General features: G+C 36.8%; 1 protein-coding gene across 4 annotated transcripts in view; it reads left to right on the plus strand.

Annotated features, from left to right (window-relative positions):
* MCF2 (MCF.2 cell line derived transforming sequence) overlaps positions 1-20,695 on the plus strand; it is a 128,439-nt gene that overhangs the window by 99,701 nt on the left and 8,043 nt on the right. For all 4 annotated transcript variants that reach the window (XR_013169606.1, XM_077146824.1, XM_077146826.1 and 1 more), the window contains 8 exons: positions 7-76; positions 2,199-2,291; positions 7,073-7,165; positions 8,006-8,131; positions 8,753-8,974; positions 14,506-14,598; positions 15,689-15,767; positions 16,197-16,260. Coding sequence is in view for 3 of the 4 variants with exons in the window: in XM_077146824.1 (XP_077002939.1) it covers positions 7-76; positions 2,199-2,291; positions 7,073-7,165; positions 8,006-8,131; positions 8,753-8,974; positions 14,506-14,598; positions 15,689-15,767; positions 16,197-16,260 (840 nt within the window). In the remaining variant the exon portion in view is untranslated. The remainder of the gene's footprint in view (positions 1-6; positions 77-2,198; positions 2,292-7,072; positions 7,166-8,005; positions 8,132-8,752; positions 8,975-14,505; positions 14,599-15,688; positions 15,768-16,196; positions 16,261-20,695) is intronic.

A 20,695-nucleotide genomic window follows, 5' to 3' on the forward strand; every position in this document is an offset into this window, starting at 1 on the left:
TCACAGCATTTTCATGAACAGCCTGGAACATTGCAGCGATGCTCCAGAACGAGTAGGATCTTGCTTCCTAGAAAGGGTTAGTTAAATTATCATAGAGAAAAAAAATAGCAAAATGTGGCCCATCAGATTAATAGTACATTTCGAAGAACAAGTTCGAAGACAAGATAGATTTTCTTTTTTATGTCAATATTTTGGGAGAAGGTACGTCAATTCCAGCAGTTATTTAATTTCAAGCCAAGATTTGTTGCAGAAATTGATGCAGTGAGATGTCTAGAGCAAGCCAATACCCCTTGTAATCTGTGGTTTCAAATGCATCAGTGGCTCAGCTCATGACCACTGACCACTTGGGGAGACCTCAGCAGTTCAGAAACCATCCTGGCTCTGAGATGTGAGAGTTGGGACCATCTTAGCCAAACCAATCTGGGCTTGGTCAATTTTTTAGCCTAAACAGATACATTTAAAGCTTGAGAATCAAATCTAGTCTGACTTTCAGGCCCCAAAGCACCTATCACAGGAGCTTCTCAAAACAGAGCACTGTATGCTCTTTTTATTGTAACAGATTGTTCTGAAAGACTCACTACTCCATGTCTCAAGGGTGAGCTTAATGAATCGACTACACAACCTTTGTGGTCATGCTGTCCTCCATTAGAGTTTTCTCTCACAATGTTCTCTGTGTCTCTAATTCCTCCTCTTCCTGTGAGATCAGTTTTGCTTGATTGGGGAGTCACTTTGTTGGAGGCAAGAAGTAGAAGCTTCAAAATAGATATCCTTGAAAGTGGGTTTGAAGTGAGAAGAGAATAAGGCTCAGAAAGAATTGTGTGTTTTAGCTTACCCAACATCATGCCCTGATTTTAAACAGGTTGAAACTACAGGCATCGCTGAGATATTGCAGGTCAACTCCAGGCCACTGCAATAAAGTAAATATCCCAATAAAATGGATCATGTGAATTTTTTGGTTTTCCTGTGCATATGTGCATATGAAAGTTATTTTAGCACTATACTGTAGTCTAGTAAGTGTGCATTATGTCTTTAAAAACAATATACATTCCTTAATTAAAATGTGACACAAGAGACACGAAGTGAGCACATGCTAATGGAAAACTGGTGCTGATAGACTTGCTCTACACAGGATTGATACGAACTTTCAATATGTAAAAAGCACAATATCTGCCAAGCACAATAAAATGAGCTATGCCTGTATGACCAAAGTCTTGCCTAACCTCAAGCATTAGCCTCTCTTTCCTTTGGAATCCTGTAGTATTTAACATCTGTGCTATAAGTAAGAGACTGTACGTCCACTATACATCTTTAAACATGTTCATGAATTGTCTCCCCAATTAGATGGGAAGCTCTTCGAGGCCAGCTACCATATCCAGTCTATCTTTGTATCTCTCATAAAGTTAGTAGAGATCTTGGCTATCAGCAGCAGTTTAATAAATGGCCATTGATGACACGTTCATTCATTCAACAACCATCTATTGAGCACCTTCTATGCACCAAGAACTGAATTGGACAATGTGGATACCAAACCCAAGACTATTCAGGTGCAAAATCAAGAGAACCATTAATTATGGACAGTGTCAGTCATATTGTATTGGAGATATACCAGAAGAAGGCATCTTTTCTACATCCAATTGATTTATAGAAGAGATGACTCATGAATTGACTGTTAAAGAATGAGAAGGGGGTAGCCCATTCATTAGATGAGAGTCAGAGAAAGATGATTCCAGGGAAAGGGAATACCGTGGACAGATGCTTAGATAGGTTATGCTACACTGATGATGACCCAATGATGACCAAGGACTGTAGGTTCTCCTTTGGAGATGACCTACAAGATCAGTCGTTCACCAGGGAACTGAGAGAAAAGAAGCATAGCAAGAGCCTATTTGTTGATACCCTATTAGTGCATATTTATGAAAAAATAGCCCATTTTTAAAGTTCAGTCAGAGAAGGCTTTTTTCACTCTCTAACTCTCAAGCTTGGTAGGTAGAAGTTCTGAAATCACTTTGATAATTATGTGTCCTGCCATCCTGGTCAGATGGGCCTACCATTCTTGCAATACAAAAAGAGCACTTGACCAGCTGCCAATATGACAGGACCTTTTAGGCCGGTTTTCCATAGTTGTTGGCCATGTTCACCCTTGCTCAAAAGTACACATTCAAAAATTGGTAATAGTCTGAATTTGCTTTTTACTGCAGAAGGATGATTTTCAGATGTATGCGAAATATTGTCAGAATAAGCCCAGCTCAGAGATAATTTGGAAGAAGTATTCAGAATGCGCCTTTTTCCAGGTATAGTAACTATTCAAGTATCAGGCATACTTTTTCTGGAAGATGTTGGCATTTCTTATTTATAAATTCAGGTTTTACTTTTAAGTAAGTTATATGTATACATAGGTTTAAGAGCAATTCCACCCTCCCCAAAACACACACAAACATGCATACACATGTGCGTATATACACGTTTGCTGTTCCCAAGGCAACCACGTTCTGCTCTTTTAGCTACTTTTGTTATTTACCTCCATATCTCCAGTTAGCATGCTTATACTGTTACTTCTTGAATTTTTAGAGTAGGGCTTTTTCTATTAATGCCTCACCATGGAAGATGAGGATTTAGCTCTTTTTCAGTGTCCCCTCCCAACTATCATATACATACATGCATTTGCCTTCCTCCAGATCTTCTGAATAGCTACATTGTGATATTGTATAGATTGATAGTCAGTGTTAAATTATTAAAACGATGTAAATTCCATTCTCTGATGAATCATATAGAATTAAAATGATTGCTCTGCCTTCCCTTTTGTTTTTCTTGCAATTGTCTTTCTACTCACTTAATTTTTTAGGTACATATTATTGTTCTACCCCAAACCTTTTCAGGTGTGTAAATCTCTTTCCAGTAAATTTAAACACATTAGATTTTTTCTGAATTTCACATTCTTGAAGAAATTGCTCCTGAGACTTCTGACCTGCTCTTTAGACTAGTTGCTTGTTAGGCCTATTGCACAGCTGTCATCTTGGTATCCTGGTGAACATCTTGGTATTCTCTTGACCTGTTTCGTCAGGTTCCTGGATGTCAGGTCTTTATCATTCTTGTTTTATTCCGTTGTTTGGTGGAATACATCCTCCCGAAGTTTCACTGAGAAAGCGTATATGGGAGGTTAAATTTTTGAGAGCTTACACATCTGAATATGTCTTTAGTCTACCCTCACACTTGATTGTTAATTTGGCTGGGCATAGAATTCTTTTTTTTTAATTAAAAAATTTTTTTATTTATTAATTTTTAAAAAGCGTAACAAACAAACAAACATTCTTAACATATGATCATTCCATTCTACATATGTAATCAGTAATTCACAATATCATCACATAGTTGTATATTCATCATCATGATCATTTCTTAGAACATTTGCATCAATTCAGAAAAAGAAATAAAAAGAAAACAGGAAAAAAATTCATATATACCATACCCCTTACCCCTCCCTTTCATTGATCACTAGCATTTCAATCTATTAAATTTATTTTAACATTTGTTCCCCCTATTATTTATTTTTATTCCACGTTTTTACTCATGTGTCCATAAGGTAGATAAAAGAAGCATCAGACACAAAGTTTTCACAATCACACAGTCACATTGTGAAAGCTATATCATCATACAATCATCTTCAATAAACATGGCTACTGGAACACAGCTGTACATTTTCAGACCGTTCCCTCCAGCCTCTCCAGTACACCTTAACTAAACAGGCGATATCTATTTAATGCATGAGAATAGCCTCCAGGATAACCTCTTGACTCTGTTTGGAATCTCTCAGTCATTGACACTTTATCTTGTCTCATTTTGCTCTTCCCCCTTTTGGTCGAGAAGGTTTTCTCAATCCCTTGATGCTCAGTCTCAGCTCACTCTAGGGTTTTTCTCAATCCCTTGATGGTGAGTCTCAGCTCATTCTAGGATTTCTATCCCACGTTGCCAGGAAGGTCCACACCCTTGGGAGTCATGTCCCACATAGACAGGGGGAGGGTGGTGAGTTTGCTTGTCGTGTTGGCTGAGAGAGGCCACATCTGAGCAACAAAAGAGGTTCTCTTGGGGGTGACTCTTAGGCCTAATTTTACATAGGCTTAGCCTATCCTTTGCGGGGTTAAGTTTCATATGAACAAACCCCAGGATTGAGGGCTCGGCGTATAGCTTTAGTTGTCCCCACTGCTTGTGAGAATATCAGGAATTCTTCACATGTGGAAGTTGAATTTTCCCCCTTTCTCACCATTCCCCCAAGGGGACTTTGCAAATACTTTTTAAATCACTGTTCAAATCACTCGGGATTTATTGGGGCATCACTCTGCACAAACCTACAAAATCTTATGGGCATAGAATTCTAGGACAGAAATAATTTTCATCAAAATTTTGAAGGTATTGGTCCACTGGAATTCTTCTAGCTTCCAGTGTTGCTGGTGAGAAATCTGATACCATATTGGTTTTTGTTCCTTTGTAGGTGATTTACATTTTTTTTTCCTCCCTGAAGACTTACAGGTACTTCTTTCATCTCCGAGGTTCTGAAATTTTATAATGCTGTGCCTTCACGTTGGCAATTTTTTTATTCATTTTGTTGGACTTATGGCAATTCCTTTGAATTGAGAACTTCCTGTCCAATTGTACATGGATTACTTCTTTGCTTTCCTCCATTCAATTTTCTCCATTCTCTCCTTCTGGAATTTCTATTGTATAGATATTGGATTGATTTTTTTAGAGTGAGTATTATCTATTAATGCCCCACCATAGAGATGTTTTCTATTTTTCAGCTTTTTATTGTCTTGCTCTACTTTCTGAGATATTTCCTTAAATTTATCTTCCAGTCTTTCCATTGAGGGTTTCCTTTCTGCCATTATATTTTTAATTTTGAGGAGCTCCACCCCTGTTTTTGTTTTTCGAATGTTCCTTTTAATAACTTCATATTCTTGTTTTGAGAATTCGATATCTTCACTTATCTATGTGAAGATAATTATAATGGGATTTTCCCTTTAAAAAATAGTTTTCTTCTCCCTACACACTTCCTGTTACCTTCAAATTACTTTTGTTTTTTCTTTTTCTTCCTTTTGTTCCTGACACTTATATTAAATGCTTTCTTCAAATGTATGGTGATATTTGTTCACTTCTATTAAGAATGAATACTAAAAAGCTGATTGGAAGGTTATTGTGGATGAGTAAGTTTGTTGTCTATGGTATTCAGTGCAGGGTGATTTGCCTCAAACTATCTCCTTGGAGGAACCCCCAATACCTGCATCTTTAGGTCCTTTCCCTTGGGCTGGTCAGATTCTCCAATATACTACCTGGTACATAAGTGTCTGGCTGCCAGTGTTTTGGGAGTCGTGTAGAATTAGAAAGCTGGGGTTCTCTTAACTTGGTCAGGTAAATATTCAAGTAATCTCCTTCTTTTCAGTATAGTACTAGTCCCTCAGCTGGGCATGGTATCCCTCTGTTTTACGCTCTTTGGAAAATAAACATCCCATCCTTTCCCATGGTGAGAGAGGGGCAGCAGCCACCCAGTTGTTCACAGTGGTGTGGGCGATCAGAGAGGCTACTTGCTTTTTCTTCTTCTTCGTTTAAGATTTTGATGTCCATTTAACTCAGTGGTTTTACCATATTCACAAGGCTGTGTGGCTATCACCACAATCAATTTAAGAACAATTTTGTCTCCAAGAAAGAAACCTTGTATCCTTTAGCAATCATCCCTACACAACTCTTTTTTTTTTTTTTACTTTTACAATGGAGATTTATTAGTTTACAAACTTACAGTTCTGAGTCTGTAAAAATGTCCAACTTAAGACATCAAGAGGAAGAGAACGTTTCTGAAAAAAAGCTGTGGGCATCTGGGATATGTCTGTCACATGGGAAGGCACATGGCGGGCATCTGCTGGTCCATTGCTCCTGGTTTCTTTGCCTTCAGCCTCTGGCTTCAGTTGCTTCCTCTCTCAGCTTCCGTGGACCTACACAACTATTAGTCTACTTACTGTCTCTATAGATTTACCTGTTCTGGACATGCCATATAAATGGAATCTTACAATTGTGATATTTTGCGTCTGTGTGCTTTTCAAGGTCCATCCATGTTGTAGCATGGTTCAGTTCTTCATTCTGTTTTATGGCTTCATAATATTCCATTGTATGGATATATCGCCATCTGTTGATGGACATTTGGTTGTTTCCACCTTTTGGCTCTTGTGAAGGGTGCTGCTATGAACATTTGTATACAAGTTTTTGTATCAATACCTGTTTTCAATTCTCCACTGAGGAGTGGAATTGTTGGGTCTTGTAGTTTTACTGTGTCTACCTTTTTGAAGAACTGCCACTCTTTTCCAAAGCTGCTGTACTGTGTTACCCTCCCACCAGCATTGTATGAAGGTTCTGATTTTTTCACATCCATGTTAACACTTGTTATCACCTAATTGCTTCTTAACTTTCAACAACCATCCTTTATTGAACCCCACCTTCATTTCCTACTTTGAGGAGTACCCACTCTGTAATTCCTGAGTCTTTGTGATGGGAAAGCCACATTATATACCACAAATTGAGTTGTTTCTCAGCTTTTCCCTATACCAATTTGAGATTTACTTTTCTCCACTTTGCTCAGTTGTTTACCACTAGTTAGTTTGGTTTCTAGTTTCCAATTTTTGTCAAGGTTGTCTCTTCTCTCATCTTTTCTGGGCCTTAGCCTATGAGCCCAAGCCTTTTGTTAGTTTTTTTGAATATATTGGTGAGTTTTTTAATCATGTTAATCTATAGTCATTCCTTGCTTTCTCACCTTTTAAGCATTCCACATAAATGCAAATTTATATATGAAAATGTTTTATTCTGTGGTGTGTTGGAATTCTCTAACTCCCAAATCCGTGAAATAATATTTACTGTTGTTTGTCAGATATACTGCTTCTTATAATTTCTATACCATGTGAAACAATGATTTTTCTCGTTACTTTTTCTCAAAATGCAAGAAGCATTTGCACATTGGGTCTACTGAATTGACATCTGGCATTTTCACAGGTCTATGTCTTAATTTAAATTTATTGATCCTTATTTTTAATGCCAGGAATGTCAAAGAAAATTAAAACACAGACTTGGATTGGATTCCTATTTACTCAAACCAGTGCAACGAATTACTAAATATCAGTTACTGCTGAAGGTAATTACATAAAGCATTCCTTCCTTTCTTTTTCTGTTCCTTTGGGTCAGATGTGACAAAGCCATTGAAAAGGTGATGGCTGACTAAGAAGCACTCAAATTGGGGAGGCTGGCTTTATTAGAATGAGTTCAGTGTACCCCTGTATTTCTTTGTGGCAGGCAAGAGCCTTAGGCATAGATGCCACACTGATAATATCTGGAGGCTTTTTAGCTATTTAATTCACCATACAAGTTATAGATTTGCTGTTGATTTATGCATAGCATTTTACTGCAGAACTTTTAATATTGCTAAGAAGAACTAAACAAACAAATCTCTCCTACAGCTTTGAGATTGTATTTCATATGGGTCTTCTCTATGGTAAATGAAAACAGCCCTTCCCTAGGGTAGCATGAAAGTATTACTAAAATGTTGTGATCAGTCTAAATATAACATAAACTTATTTTAAAATGTATTTTCACAATGTTCTATGGCATATGCGTTACTGAGTGTACCATGGATAAAACAGACTGTTGTATGGAGAGAACTAGAAAACAAAGGCCAAAGCATGTGGAATTGCTTTTAAAACCAGCCTCTAGTGTTTGCTAATAGCTTTTGTTTTTCTTCTCCAAAAGCATCAAATGCCCTTTGTTTGATATTATTCAGTCACTGTTCCATTTCTTCCCCAATTCTGACATTCTTATTAAATATACTACTAATGTGACAGAGTGCATATGAAAAAAATTACTCAAAGTTGTGACATTATCTTTGGATTCTCCCTTGAAGGTATGCTAGCAAAAAATGTATTCATATTCTCCAGCTATTAATATCTGCCAAATATTAATTCCTGATTTCTAATTACAGGAGCTATTAAAATGTAGCCAAGACTGTGAAGGAATGGAGCAATTAAAGGAGGCACTCGACACAATGTTGGATTTATTGAAGACAGTTAATGACTCCATGCACCAGACTGCAATAACTGGCTATATCGTAAGTCTATTTTAATACTTGTTGCAGTTTCTGGGGTTAAACATGTTTATATCCCTTTCTTCCCCTCCTGGCGCGAATCGAGAAGTAAGGTGTCAGCACTATTACTACTAATGCTAAGTGGAGAATTGGCTTCAAACCAGTGGCCGAATGGGTTTGTTATCCTCCCCCGATCCCCATCCTGCTTGAAGGAATGTTTGCGTCCCAGAATTGCTGCTTGCTGTACCGAGTCAGGATAGATATAGAAGAAAAGGATCAAATCTGCAGCCTTTCAACAGATTAGCTCCTCCAGTGGGGAAACGTGGACTGGTATATGCCATCCCCAATCCGAATTGAGGAAGAAATGGGGTGTGTGTAACTCCAGCTGAAATACCTCCGCAGGGAAACTTAAAGCTAGGGAAAAGGGGGTTTCCTACGTCCCCTGCCACACTATAATTTTATATATATATATGATACATGGCTTGTTTTAACCTAACGATATATAATGATTAAGTTTGTAAAAAGTGTATAGTGTATAGTTTATGCTTCTGGATTTTAGTAGTTCGAGCTAAACCCGAGTATGTTGATGTTGGAGATCTGGATGTAGCTCTCCCTTGTAGTAATGGGCTTTGATTTCCATTCTAGGGAAACTTAAATGACCTGGGCAAGATGTTAATGCAAGGAGCATTCAGTGTCTGGATAGGACACAGGAAAGGGGCTACGAAAATGAAGGATTTTGCTAGATTCAAACCAATGCGGCGACACCTTTTCTTGTATGAAAAAGCCATTGTTTTTTGCAAAAGGCGCGTCGAGAATGGAGAAGACTCTGACAGATATCCATCCTACAGTTTTAAGCACTATTTGAAAGTAAGATCATTTGAATTGTGTAATGTAATATTGTTTCATTTGTATATGGCTATGCCCAGTTTGTGCACTTTTTCGGATCAGATGAGTGGGCTTTATATTTCAGCCGCATATCCCTTCGTTGAAAAGAAACTTTAAGTGGAAGTGTTATTCGTACATCAGGTAAAGCAGTGCTTCTGTGTCTGGAATGAGAGCGAGGTCAGGCAGAGCTTTGACCCCTTCCTTCCCTCCGCCATGCCAACCCCAGGGCAGTCCCCACTGGGGTCCCCTAAGTGCTCTCCCACCTGCCCAGCATAGTTTGAAATGGTGAATGGTGAGGATTATCCCAGGCTCCCCACTAGCTAACTTTTGCCAATGCCCATGGGTGGGTGGAGTTCTTGGTTTGGGTAGCAAAGGGCCTTATAAGGTGCTGGAGAGATAAGGAGGGGAGAGTTTCTTCCTTTTCCTTAATCCAGTTTAAAAATGGATAACTTTTGAGCTCAGCATATTCCCTCCTTTCTTCCTGTATCCCTCCTCCACTTCCTAACACCTCCCTTCCTGGGTGTCCAAAGCCACCTAAAACTGAACGCTTTCCATACCTGCCCTGTCCTGTTCTTTAAAATGACTTTCTTCTCTCCCATAACCCATCCTGCTCTTCTGACATAATGATAGTTTAACATTAAAGCAAGAGCGGTAATGTTTAAGGAAATCCCTCACAACCCAGTGCTTCATCAACTGGTTTTGTCATTGGACAAGAAGAACTTGCTAATTCATATGTGCCTATAATTGATGGATTTATTTTCTATTTCTTGTTTTTTTTTCATCGCTTTAATTTTTGTCTTTTGAGTTTTAAATTGGAAAAGCAATATAAGGTTTGTTATAGGGCATTTGGGAAATAGAGAAAATGATTGCCCTTGGTTCTCCAATTGCTATTGTTTTGGTCATTTTCTGTGAGCATTATCTTTCAATAGTTGTCATCACCAGGATAGTTGAGAATTGAAGAAATGTCCAGCCACGATAATAAAGAAGACAAAGTACCCTGGACCAGATAAGTCCTGGAATGCTGAGGGCCGAGCTTCTCTAGAACATCAAGTAGTCCATCCCCTTATACCATATTGTTGACAGCCCCTTCCAACATGAGAAAGTTAGACTGAGCATAGCCCAAATACCCCTAAAAAGTGGGAGAAAGATCACAGGTGATGGTGGAGTTATACAGAGAAGGTTGGGTTTAACAAATGAATATGAATGCTGAATCATTATACTGGTATTTCTTTTCATCTCCAGTATCTTAGAGCAGCTAGAAGTAAAAACCTAAAATTATGGAATTGTAACCCATACCAAACTCCGAAATCTGTTCTACAACTAATTGTTGCAATATGCTTTGAAATTTATTGCTTTTTTGTATATATATTATTTTTCACAAAAAAAGAAAAAGATAGATTGTGATGATAAATGCACAGCTATAAGATGATATCATGAACCATTGACTGTACACTTTGGATGATTACATGGTATGTGAATATATATCAATAAAAAATAAATAATAATAAAATAAATAAATAAGGAGGACAAAGCAACGTGTCCTGAAATAAGCCTGAGATATTTGTGTTAGGTGGTTGCCAGAAAAGGCCTTGCTGAGGTATCAACTCCAAGCTCTTCTTAACTAGATATCTGCCCCAGAGTCATGTGTGTGAGTTCCTCCCATTTCTACTTTCCCAGCTTCACTTCTGAACCCACAGGAACTTTTCTGAAAATCTGTCTTCACAACAAATGCCCAGTTTCTCTTCTGGAATTTGCAGTCCTCCTCCAAGCCCAGAAGTCTCTAAGGACCTCTAATAAACATTGCTTGAGAGCCAAAACTTATGCTCTGTTTCAGGCGGGATTCAGATCATTTGCTCTTATCATACATATTCATTGGGAAGATACTTTACTTTCATCTGTAGAACCATAGGTGTGCTTGACCCAAATCCGCTTGACTCACATTTTATTTGTGGGGTAGCCTTGTTTAATGCCTCATGTAATGTTTCTTGCTTATATTGATTTTTTCTACTTTACCTTTGAATTGTCACAGTGATGGGACACCAACAGAATATTTCTAGAGTGCATTAGAGTAAGGAGGAACTGATGTGAGGTACTGAAATCATGTGAATTTGAACCATGGTTACCATGGAAACAGAGAAGATGGGATAGAAGTGTGAAATATGCCAACGGAAAGTAGACAGGCTTGGTGACTGACAGAACTAGGAAAGTTAGGACATTTCTAAGGTTGCATTATGCTTACCTCCTCTTGGTTTCCTATCATGAGATTCCAGTATTACTAGGTAAAGTGGTAACAATCTGGGTATGTTAGTTGGGGCTCTCTAGAGAAACAGAACCAACTGGAGGATCTGTAAATATGAGATTTATAAAGGGGTCTCACACAACTGTAGGAATGGATGAGTCCAAAATCCGTTGGGCAAGCTGTGAAGCTGGCGGCTCTGATGAAGGGTCTGGACGAACTCCACAGGAGAGGCTCTTTGGCTGAAGAAGCAGTGAATGTCTCTCTTCCTTAAAAGCCTTTAAAGTATTGGATTATCTTGTTGTGGGAGACATGCCTTAGTTGATCTCAGATGTCAGCCACAGATGCAATCAACTGACTGATGATTTAATCACCCAGCCACAAAATATCCTTGCAGCAACAGTCAGGTCAGTGCTTGCCTGACCAGTCAACTGGGCCTAATCATTTTGGCCAAGTTGACACCAGAACCTAACCATCACACTAGGTTATTGGTTTCTAAGACTTACCCTTCCCAAGAGAGGTTCTCTTCTGTGAAGCAGCTTCTCACTGGAAATAGCCTGTGTTCTTGTCTCTATCATACGAAACTAGAATTCCACCTTGTGATATATTTTACGTGCAAAGCAAAAGTCACAGTTAGTATGATGGAGGGATATGAGATCTTCAGTTTCCTTGGTTCATGCACTTGTTTTCATCGTTTTTTTTTCTTTAAACAAATGTGCTCATAGTGCTTACTCTGTGCCAGAACCATATTAGCTCATTTATTTTCATAACCACCTTATAAGAAGTAGGCACTACTATCCCCATTTCAAAGATGGGAAAAGTGAAGCACACAGAGGTAACTCAGCCAAGGTCACATAGCTAGTAAGTGGTGCAGTACAGAGTCAAACCCAGGCAGTTGGCTTCAGAGTTCATGGTCTTAACCATTGTACTTTGCTGCAAGGCCTTGCTCTTGTTTCTTCATTCCTTTTTTCATTCCCTGCATCCCCATTTTCCATATTCACTCTCTGCTCTACTCCTGTAGCAGCCATTCTAATTTATTTGATGTATACCCTCCAGTTTATGTGTTCTTCTTAAATATATACTAATCATACTTTTCACAGGGTATTTCATTGTAATTCTCATTTTCTTTTCTTTTCTTTCATTCTTTTTCAATCTTAGAAACTATGGTTTTAAGGAACATTCATGTTGCTGTTTTTATATCCAGAACCTTGCTTCTGACTGCTTCCTAGCACTTCAGCCTATCTAAATTTTTGCTAAATGCAATTCAAACTTGATTTTAAAAGACTTTGTATCAGTAACCCAGGAAGGGACTAAACTCTATCCCAGAGATGCAAAGAAGTCTTCAGATTGTAGTTTCTAGTTACAGTCCAAGTGTTCTTGACACACTGAGTGACTTATAACAAGTTAGTTGACATCCCCATGCTTCCCTGGGGACAGGTGGAAAATTGGGTTGATATTGGAGGCCTTAAGACTTGACACAGTAAGCTATCTTTAGATAAAATGCTTTATAATTAAAAAAACTTCAACAAACACTAAAAACAAAAAATTAAAGAAAAAAATAATTAAAAAAATCTTCATTGTTACCAGGAATCATGAATGAAAATATGAAGGATAAGGCAGAGAACATAGTGTAACTATAGATACAACTTCATTACTTGTAGTTAGACATTTAATTCTGCCTCTAAACTCTAATACAGCCTTTTTTTCATGACATAGGAAACAAGAATAAGTAAAAACCTTTCAATCGAATTATATTTTGAGTTATGAAAAAGATATACAGTTCTTAAGTTACAAGTGGATTGTATTCTGGAAGATCATGTGTAAATGAATTGTTTGGAACTGAGAACAATATTTCCTAATAGATATAATAGTTAGTTTTCCAGGGCAATTCACAAAAGCTTATTTAATCTATAATAATATGCAATTTTTTGCAATGAAATAGAATTATTGCAGTCTTCATAAGGGAAAAAGCAAGCTCACACTTTTAGAAAGTTAATTTTATGAGGTAAGCATTTAATAATGGTATTTAATCCTTAGAGCAACTGTATGAGATCCATACCTTCCCCTTTACAGTTGATGAAACCAAAGTTTAGAAAGGTTAAGCAACTTACATAAAGGTACATAGCTAGTAAGTGTTAGAAATGGAATTCCAGCCTAGTCTTCTCTGACTCCAAAGCCTGCATGCTTTCCATCTTACCATGCTACTGAGACAAAACCCTGAATGAAACAAAATTAATTGAAAAAATGTTGAACATGAGATTATTATTTATCATAAATCCTGATGTTTGAGCAAAAATAGGTGAGTTGAAGTGGATGAGGAGGAATATAAAGATATTTTGGGGCATTCTGAAAGTAATTTCTATTTCAAGCTATATGGCACAGGCTCTTTCATTGATAGGTCATTTTCATTTTCAAACATAGTTGCTCTCCTTTGTCTTGGTAGGGGAGCCTCACTAGCACTTTGAGGCCTATCAGCTGTAATTAGGGTCATTTGGGGGGCTCTTAAATGGAATAGAGAGTGAGATATTCCTTTAGATAGTCATGCAGGAATTGCAAGAAGAAGGGAAAGACAAAAGGGGACTAAAAATGAACATATGTGTACAACAGAGTGAAATTGCTCAAAATGGAATCAACCGAACTATGGGCAGCAAAGGATGAAAGAAAATGGAGAGGTTTGTCCTGTGCCCTGTCATGCACAGGGGGAGAAAAGATGTCGTAAGGAAGAGGTATTGCATGCAAAATTTCAAGAAGACATCGGTGTCCCATGGTGACTTACTTGCTGTCTAGAGGGGCCCAGGGATTGGTAGAAATTCAGGGAATTCCTGTGTGCCAAGCTGGTCACCTCCCCCAATGCAAATTGGATGTTTGTAACTTGTGTAGGGCTTCTATAGAGATAAGTAATAATCTATAAGATTAACTGATCTCACAAATAGTTATTAAAGTATTTACATTACTTTTATCAACTATTACTTCTGTGTTTGACACAATTCATTTAAAAAGTAGGTGGTTAATTTATGACAAAATTCAATTTAAGACATACTGCTTGGATGTTCAGATTTATAACATTTGTTTCAGTCATTGGAATGGAGTATATAATCTGAACTATCAAGTACATAATTCAATGAAAACACTTAAATATCCATGTCTATGATCATACCTATCCTTTTGTGGAAATTTTGCCCAAGTGAATGTTCCAATAATGACAATGATGGGGTAGATTTAATGTGATTTCATGTTCAAAATAAAATGCTCATGAAAATTTTGACATATTTTATAGATGGATGAAGTTGGGATCACTGAATACGTAAAAGGAGATAATCGAAAGTTTGAAATCTGGTGTGGTGAGAAGGAGGAAGTTTATATTATCCAGGTTGGTCATTTCAAATTTATTCTAGAAAAGCCATCACCTACTTTGAGATTCAAAAGTCTGAATTCGCAAACAAAAATCATTTTGGTCACATTACAAAAGCTCTCACCCTTTCATGTAGGTCACTTAAATATTATATCAATATTGTCATCTATTTAAGCCTTTATCCCAGTAGCACTTGTTTACAACTTAAATTGAGATGCATCTGTAGTACCTTTTAGGTCTTTAAATTTTCACAACTACAATAGGAGACTTATCAACTATAGCTGACAGCTTGGCAGGTGCTTTTCTGTCTCCATCACATCTCTAGAGTTACAGATTTATAATAGTTCAGAGGGTACCTGGTTCTGAGCCATGGGGCTGTAACAGTTTAGATCTGATCCCTGCTTTTAAAGAACATAGTTAAAGCCTTGGCCAAATGCGATGTACAGTAAGACCCATCCTGTTTCACAAAGAGGGAGAGGAATCGAAACATTTCAAGAAGATGCTGTCATTCCAATAAATACTTTGTCTCATGACTTGGGATGAATCAGTGTGCTGATAGCTGCTGAAAATATCCAGTCTTTTTTTTTTAAAGTATGTACTAGGTGACTACAATCCATAAAAATATGTTTCCTTGGTTTGCTTTCAGTATGGTAGCTCTTGGTATCTTTTAACAAACTTATCTTGTGAGTAATAGGAGAGCATTTAAAGAAGTCTTCACTTTATTATCAGCAACTAAATTATTCTGTAATAGATTGTCTTTCCAGAAACAGCAGAGATTATTTTATCAAAATGAAACATAAAGAAAATCATATTATTAAAAGAACCGTCTTGCAAATAAAAAAATGATATTATATTTGCGTTTTCTCAGAGTGTTATTCTTTTATTCATAGGCAGTTTCAAAATAGTTTGGGTATATTATTTCATCTAATCTTATGGCTAATTATTTGCTTCTTAGAAGTGTTAAGAGTGAAAAAATTAGAACCTAAATATGGATTTTAGGGGGAGTATATCATTTTTGATATACTTAATAACGTGTTTTATCATAAAGTATCATTTTAAAAAGGAAAAAAAAGTGTCTCCAGCCTTGTTTTTTTTTTAAATGTTTTAGGCTCCAAATACAGATGCGAAGGTGTCATGGTTAAAAGAAATAAGAAATATTTTATTGAAGCAACAGGAACTTATTACAGGTAAATTCAAACATGAATTCCTCAGAATAAGAAGTACAATAACAGCTCATTGACTCAGATTTTGTGATAATTTTTATAGGGAAGGGGGCTGATGTTTGCTCTCTACTGTTTATAATGAAAGGGTTTGTTAAACTAATTCATCATAAGATCGAAATTCAGGGGATTGTTTAAACTACTTTGGCGGATGAACTTTACACAAGAAAATGAACTCTCGTGTTTGAGAAGCAGTTGCGAAGCAACACAGCAATCTGAAAGTGGCTATTGAGTCCTTCCCATGAGGCAACTCATGGGAAGTCATCATCTCTTGGTGATGAGAATGATGTGTGCGTGTGTGTGTTTGGTTGTGAGTGAGAAAGTCACTGACCTTCAAAGAAGCAAGATGCGTAGGCTTCTGACTGACTCTTAAATAAGCTTTGTTTTCTTTCCCAGTGAAAAAACGAGAGCAACAGTATCAGTTAATAGAACTAGATCAGCTTTCTTCTCCTCAGAATAAGTAAGTAATTATTCTTTAAGAAATAGCACTCCTGTATGGACAGATGAGTAAGAAAAAAAAAGAAATAATGGGTGAGGTGGGGTTGATAAGGGGTATGAGATGTTCTGGATATTCTTTTTTATCTTTATTTTTATTCTTATTTCTACTTTTTTTGAGTCATGAAAATATTCAAAAATTGATTGTGGTGATCACAATCCATATATGATCACAATCATATAACACCTATATGATGATACTGTGAACCATTGATTATACAATTTGGGTGATTATACAGTATGTGAATATAGCTCAATAAAACTGCATTACCAGAAAGATAATGCTGCCTTAAAAAAATAAAAATAAGAAATATCACTCCTGTGATCTTTTGTTCTCTGTAATATGAAACAATGTAATGAAAGTATTTCTGGCAAGTACCACCTGTCATTTTAGCAATAATTCATCAAATTCTAGAAACACATCATTTTCCAAGTTCTAGCCTTTTATTTGGAGCCCCTCCATGTTAGAAATAATGTGATGGCCTTGATCACATTGATCTGATTGGAGAAAGAGAATTGTAAAAATATGGGAATAGATTAGACATAGGACTGGCAGCCAGTCCTGGCTCACAGCTTTTATAGAGACTATTTGATGGTGATTTGGCTTCGCTTTCTACATAGTGAGAGAGAAGGTATGGATCCTGGGGGAGAACTGTCCCTGGACAGAACCATGAAAGTCCATGAAGAAGCTGTGAAGTCACACTGATAGCTCAGCTGCTGGATTAGGGATAAGATATTTGTATTCTGCCTCTAGGGATTCTAAAATGTGGCAGTTCCTTAGAACATTTGCATAGACACAGGAAGAATCACTATATTGATCCCAACCCCCTGGCAGAGAAATTCACAATGTAGCATCTGTATAATGTTAGGATCACTGCATAACTCATTAAACATACTGTCTTGCTCTGTTGCACATCATCTTTCAAGGGGAGCTAAAATCAGGTACAACATTTGTTGGTTTGTCTGGGGTCTTAGGAGAACCATATAAAATTTACAGTGGAGGTTTCTAGCTCTCCAGGGTATACAACTCTCAATCTTTCATCAGTCATTATAGGAGTAAAGTCTTTACGTTTGATGCAATAATTTACTTTTTAATAATTTTTTTTATTAAAGAAGTTGTAATTTTACAGAAAACTTATGCAGACAAGTGTTCCCAAACATCTCTCCCCCCACCCCATTATTAACACTTGGCATTAGCATGAAAACTTTTTTACAGTTGATGACTGTAAAATCAAAAAAGAATATTATAATTGTACTACTAACCATAGTTCATAGTTTACAGTGCTATATACGACCTTTATTTTTGACACCTGTGGCACATGTGTTATATTTCATGGAAGAACATTTTTATAATGGTACTATTGACTGTAGTCCGTTGTTTGCAGTAGGGTTCACTGTGTTGTATAGGCCTATGTTTTATCTTTTGATTTTTATTCTGGTAACATATACAGCCTTAAGTTTCCCCCTTTTATATATATAACTCAGTGCTGTTAATTACATTCACAATGCTGGGCTTCCATCACCACCATCCACTTCCAAGACTTTATGATCAGCTCAAATAGAAATTCTGTTCTATTTAAGCATTAAGTCCCTATTCCCTACCCCCAGCCAAGCCCCTGGTAACCTATATTCTAGATTCTAACTCTATGAGTTTGCTTATTCTAATTATTTCATATCAGTGAGATCATACAATATTTGTCCTTTTGTGTTTGGCTTATTTCACTCAACCTGACCTCTTTATGGTTCATCCATGTTGTCACAGGAATCAGAACTTCATTCCCCTCCATTGTTGAATAATATTCCATTGTATGTATATACCACATTAAAAAAAATTCATTCATCAATTTATGGACCCTTGGGTTGCTTCCACCTTTTGACAATTATGAGTAATGCTGATGTGAACATCACTGTTCAAATATCTGTTCGAGTCTCTGCTTTCAATTCTCTGGGGTATAGACCTAGTAGAGGGATTTCCAGGTCATATGGTAATTCTATATTTAGCTTTCTGAGGAACTGTCAAACTGTCTTCCACAGCAGCTGCACCATTTTACATTCCCACCAGCAATTAATGAATGTTCCTCTTTCTCCACATCCTCTCCAACACTTGTAATTTTGCCTTTTTTTTAATGATAGTCATTCTAGTGGGTGTGAAATGCTATCTCATTGTGGTTTTGATTTGTGTTTCTCTAATAACTAATGATATTGAGCATCTTTTCATGTGCTTTTTAGCCATTTGTATATTCTGTTTGGAAATGTCTGTTCAAGTCTTTTGCCTATTTTTAAATTCAGTTATTTGTCTTTTTATTGCTGAGTTGTAAGGTTTCTATATTATATTCTGCATATTAAATCCTTATCAAATATGTGGTTTCCAAATATATTTTCCCTTTGAGTTGGTTGTCTTCTTACTTTTGTGATAAAGTCCTTTGATGCACAAAAGTTTTTGATTTTGAAGAGGTCCCATTTATCTATTTTTTTATTTTGTGGCTTGTGCTCTCAATGTAAAGTCTAAGAAACCACTGTTAAACACAGGATCCTGAAGATACTTCCTTCTGTTTTTTTTCCTAGGAGTTTTATGGTTCTGATTCTTGCATTTAGGCCTTTGATCCATTTTGATTTAATTTTTGTTTAAGGTCTGAGATGGGGTCCTCTAGTTCTTCCAGCACCGTTTGTTGAACAGACTATTCTTTCCCAGTTGAGTGGGCTTGGTAAGAACAACAACAACAACAAAAAAAAAACAAATGAAACAAAATTACAAAAGAACAACAACAAAAAAATCAATTGGTGTGTGACTAAAATTTTTTTAAAAATTCTAAGAGAAAAGTAAAAAGAAAAAGTCAATTGGCCATATATGTGAGGGTCTATTTCTGAACTCTCAATTTGATTCCATTGGTCTACATATCTAACCATGTGTCAGTACCATGCTGTTTGTCCACTGTAACTTTATAATAAGCTTTAAAGTTAGCAAGTGTGAGTCCTCCAATTTTGTTCTTTTTCAAGGTGGTTTCGGGTATTCGGTGCCACTTACCCTTCCAAATAAATTTGGTGATAGGTTTTTCCATTTCTACAAAGTAGGATGTTAGAATTTTAATTGTGATTGCATTGAATCTGTAAATCATTTTGGGTAGAATAGGCATCTTAGTCTTCCAATCCATGAGTATGGAATATCTTTCCATTTATTTAGATTTTCTTTGATTTTTTTAGAAAAATTTTGTAGCTTTCTCTGAATAAGTCCTTTGCATCCTTGATTAATTTTTTCCTATATTTTTGATTATCTTAGTTGCTATCGTAAACGTTATTTTTTCCTTGACTTCTTCCTTAGATTGTTCCTTACTAGTGTTTGGAAACAGTATTTCTTTTTGCACATTGCCCTTGTACCCTGCCACTTTGCTAATTTTTAAAATTAGATCTAGTAGTGTTGTTGTAGTTTTTGACTTATTAGCAATAACTGACTTTTTAAAAATTGTTATTTAAAAATATTTTTATTGTAAACCTCAACACATGAACATATAAACATCCTTGGCGTACAAACATTCTGTACATGGTGTACAATCAATGGGTCACAATATCATCACATAGTTGTGTATTTGTCACCCATGATCATTTTTAGAACATTTGGATCACTCCAGAAAAAGAAATAAAAAAGAAAAAGAAAAAACTCATACATACCATACCCGTTACCCGTCCCTCTCATTGACCACTAGTACTTCAGTCTACTCAATTTATTTTAACCTTTGTTCCTCTTATTATTTGTTTATTTTTTAATCCATATTTTTTACTCATCTGTCAATACCCAAGATAAAAGGAGCTCAGACACAAGGTTTTCACAATCACACAGTCACATTGTGAAAGCTATGTCATTACACCATCATCTTTAAGAAACAAGGCTGGACTGGAACACAGTTCTACAATTTCAGGTAGTTCCCTCTAGCCACTCTGATACACCATAAACTAAAAAAAGGGGTATCTCTATAATGTGTAAGAATAACCTCCAGGATAACCTCTTGACTCTGTTTGGAATCTCTCAGTCATTGACACTTTATCTTGTCTCATTTCACTCTTCCCCATTTTGGTCGAGAAGGTTTTCTCAATCCCTTGATGCTCAGTCTCAGCTCACTCTAGGGTTTCTGTCCCACGTTGCCAGGAAGGTCCACACCCCTGGAAGTCATGTCCCACGTAGACAGGGGGAGGGCAGTGAGTTCGCTTACCATGTTGGCTTAGAAAGAGAGAAAGGCCACATTTAAGCAACAAAATAGGTTCTCTGGGGGTGACTTTTAGGCCTGATTTTAAGTAGGCTTAGCCTATCCTTTGCAGGGATAAGTTTCATAGGGGCAAACTCCAAGATCGAGGTCTCGGCCTATTCATTTGGTTGTCCCCACTGCTTGTGAGAATATCAGGATTTA

This window comes from Tamandua tetradactyla, chromosome X (assembly GCF_023851605.1).
Source record: "Tamandua tetradactyla isolate mTamTet1 chromosome X, mTamTet1.pri, whole genome shotgun sequence".
In the NCBI taxonomy this organism is placed as follows: domain Eukaryota; kingdom Metazoa; phylum Chordata; class Mammalia; order Pilosa; family Myrmecophagidae; genus Tamandua; species Tamandua tetradactyla.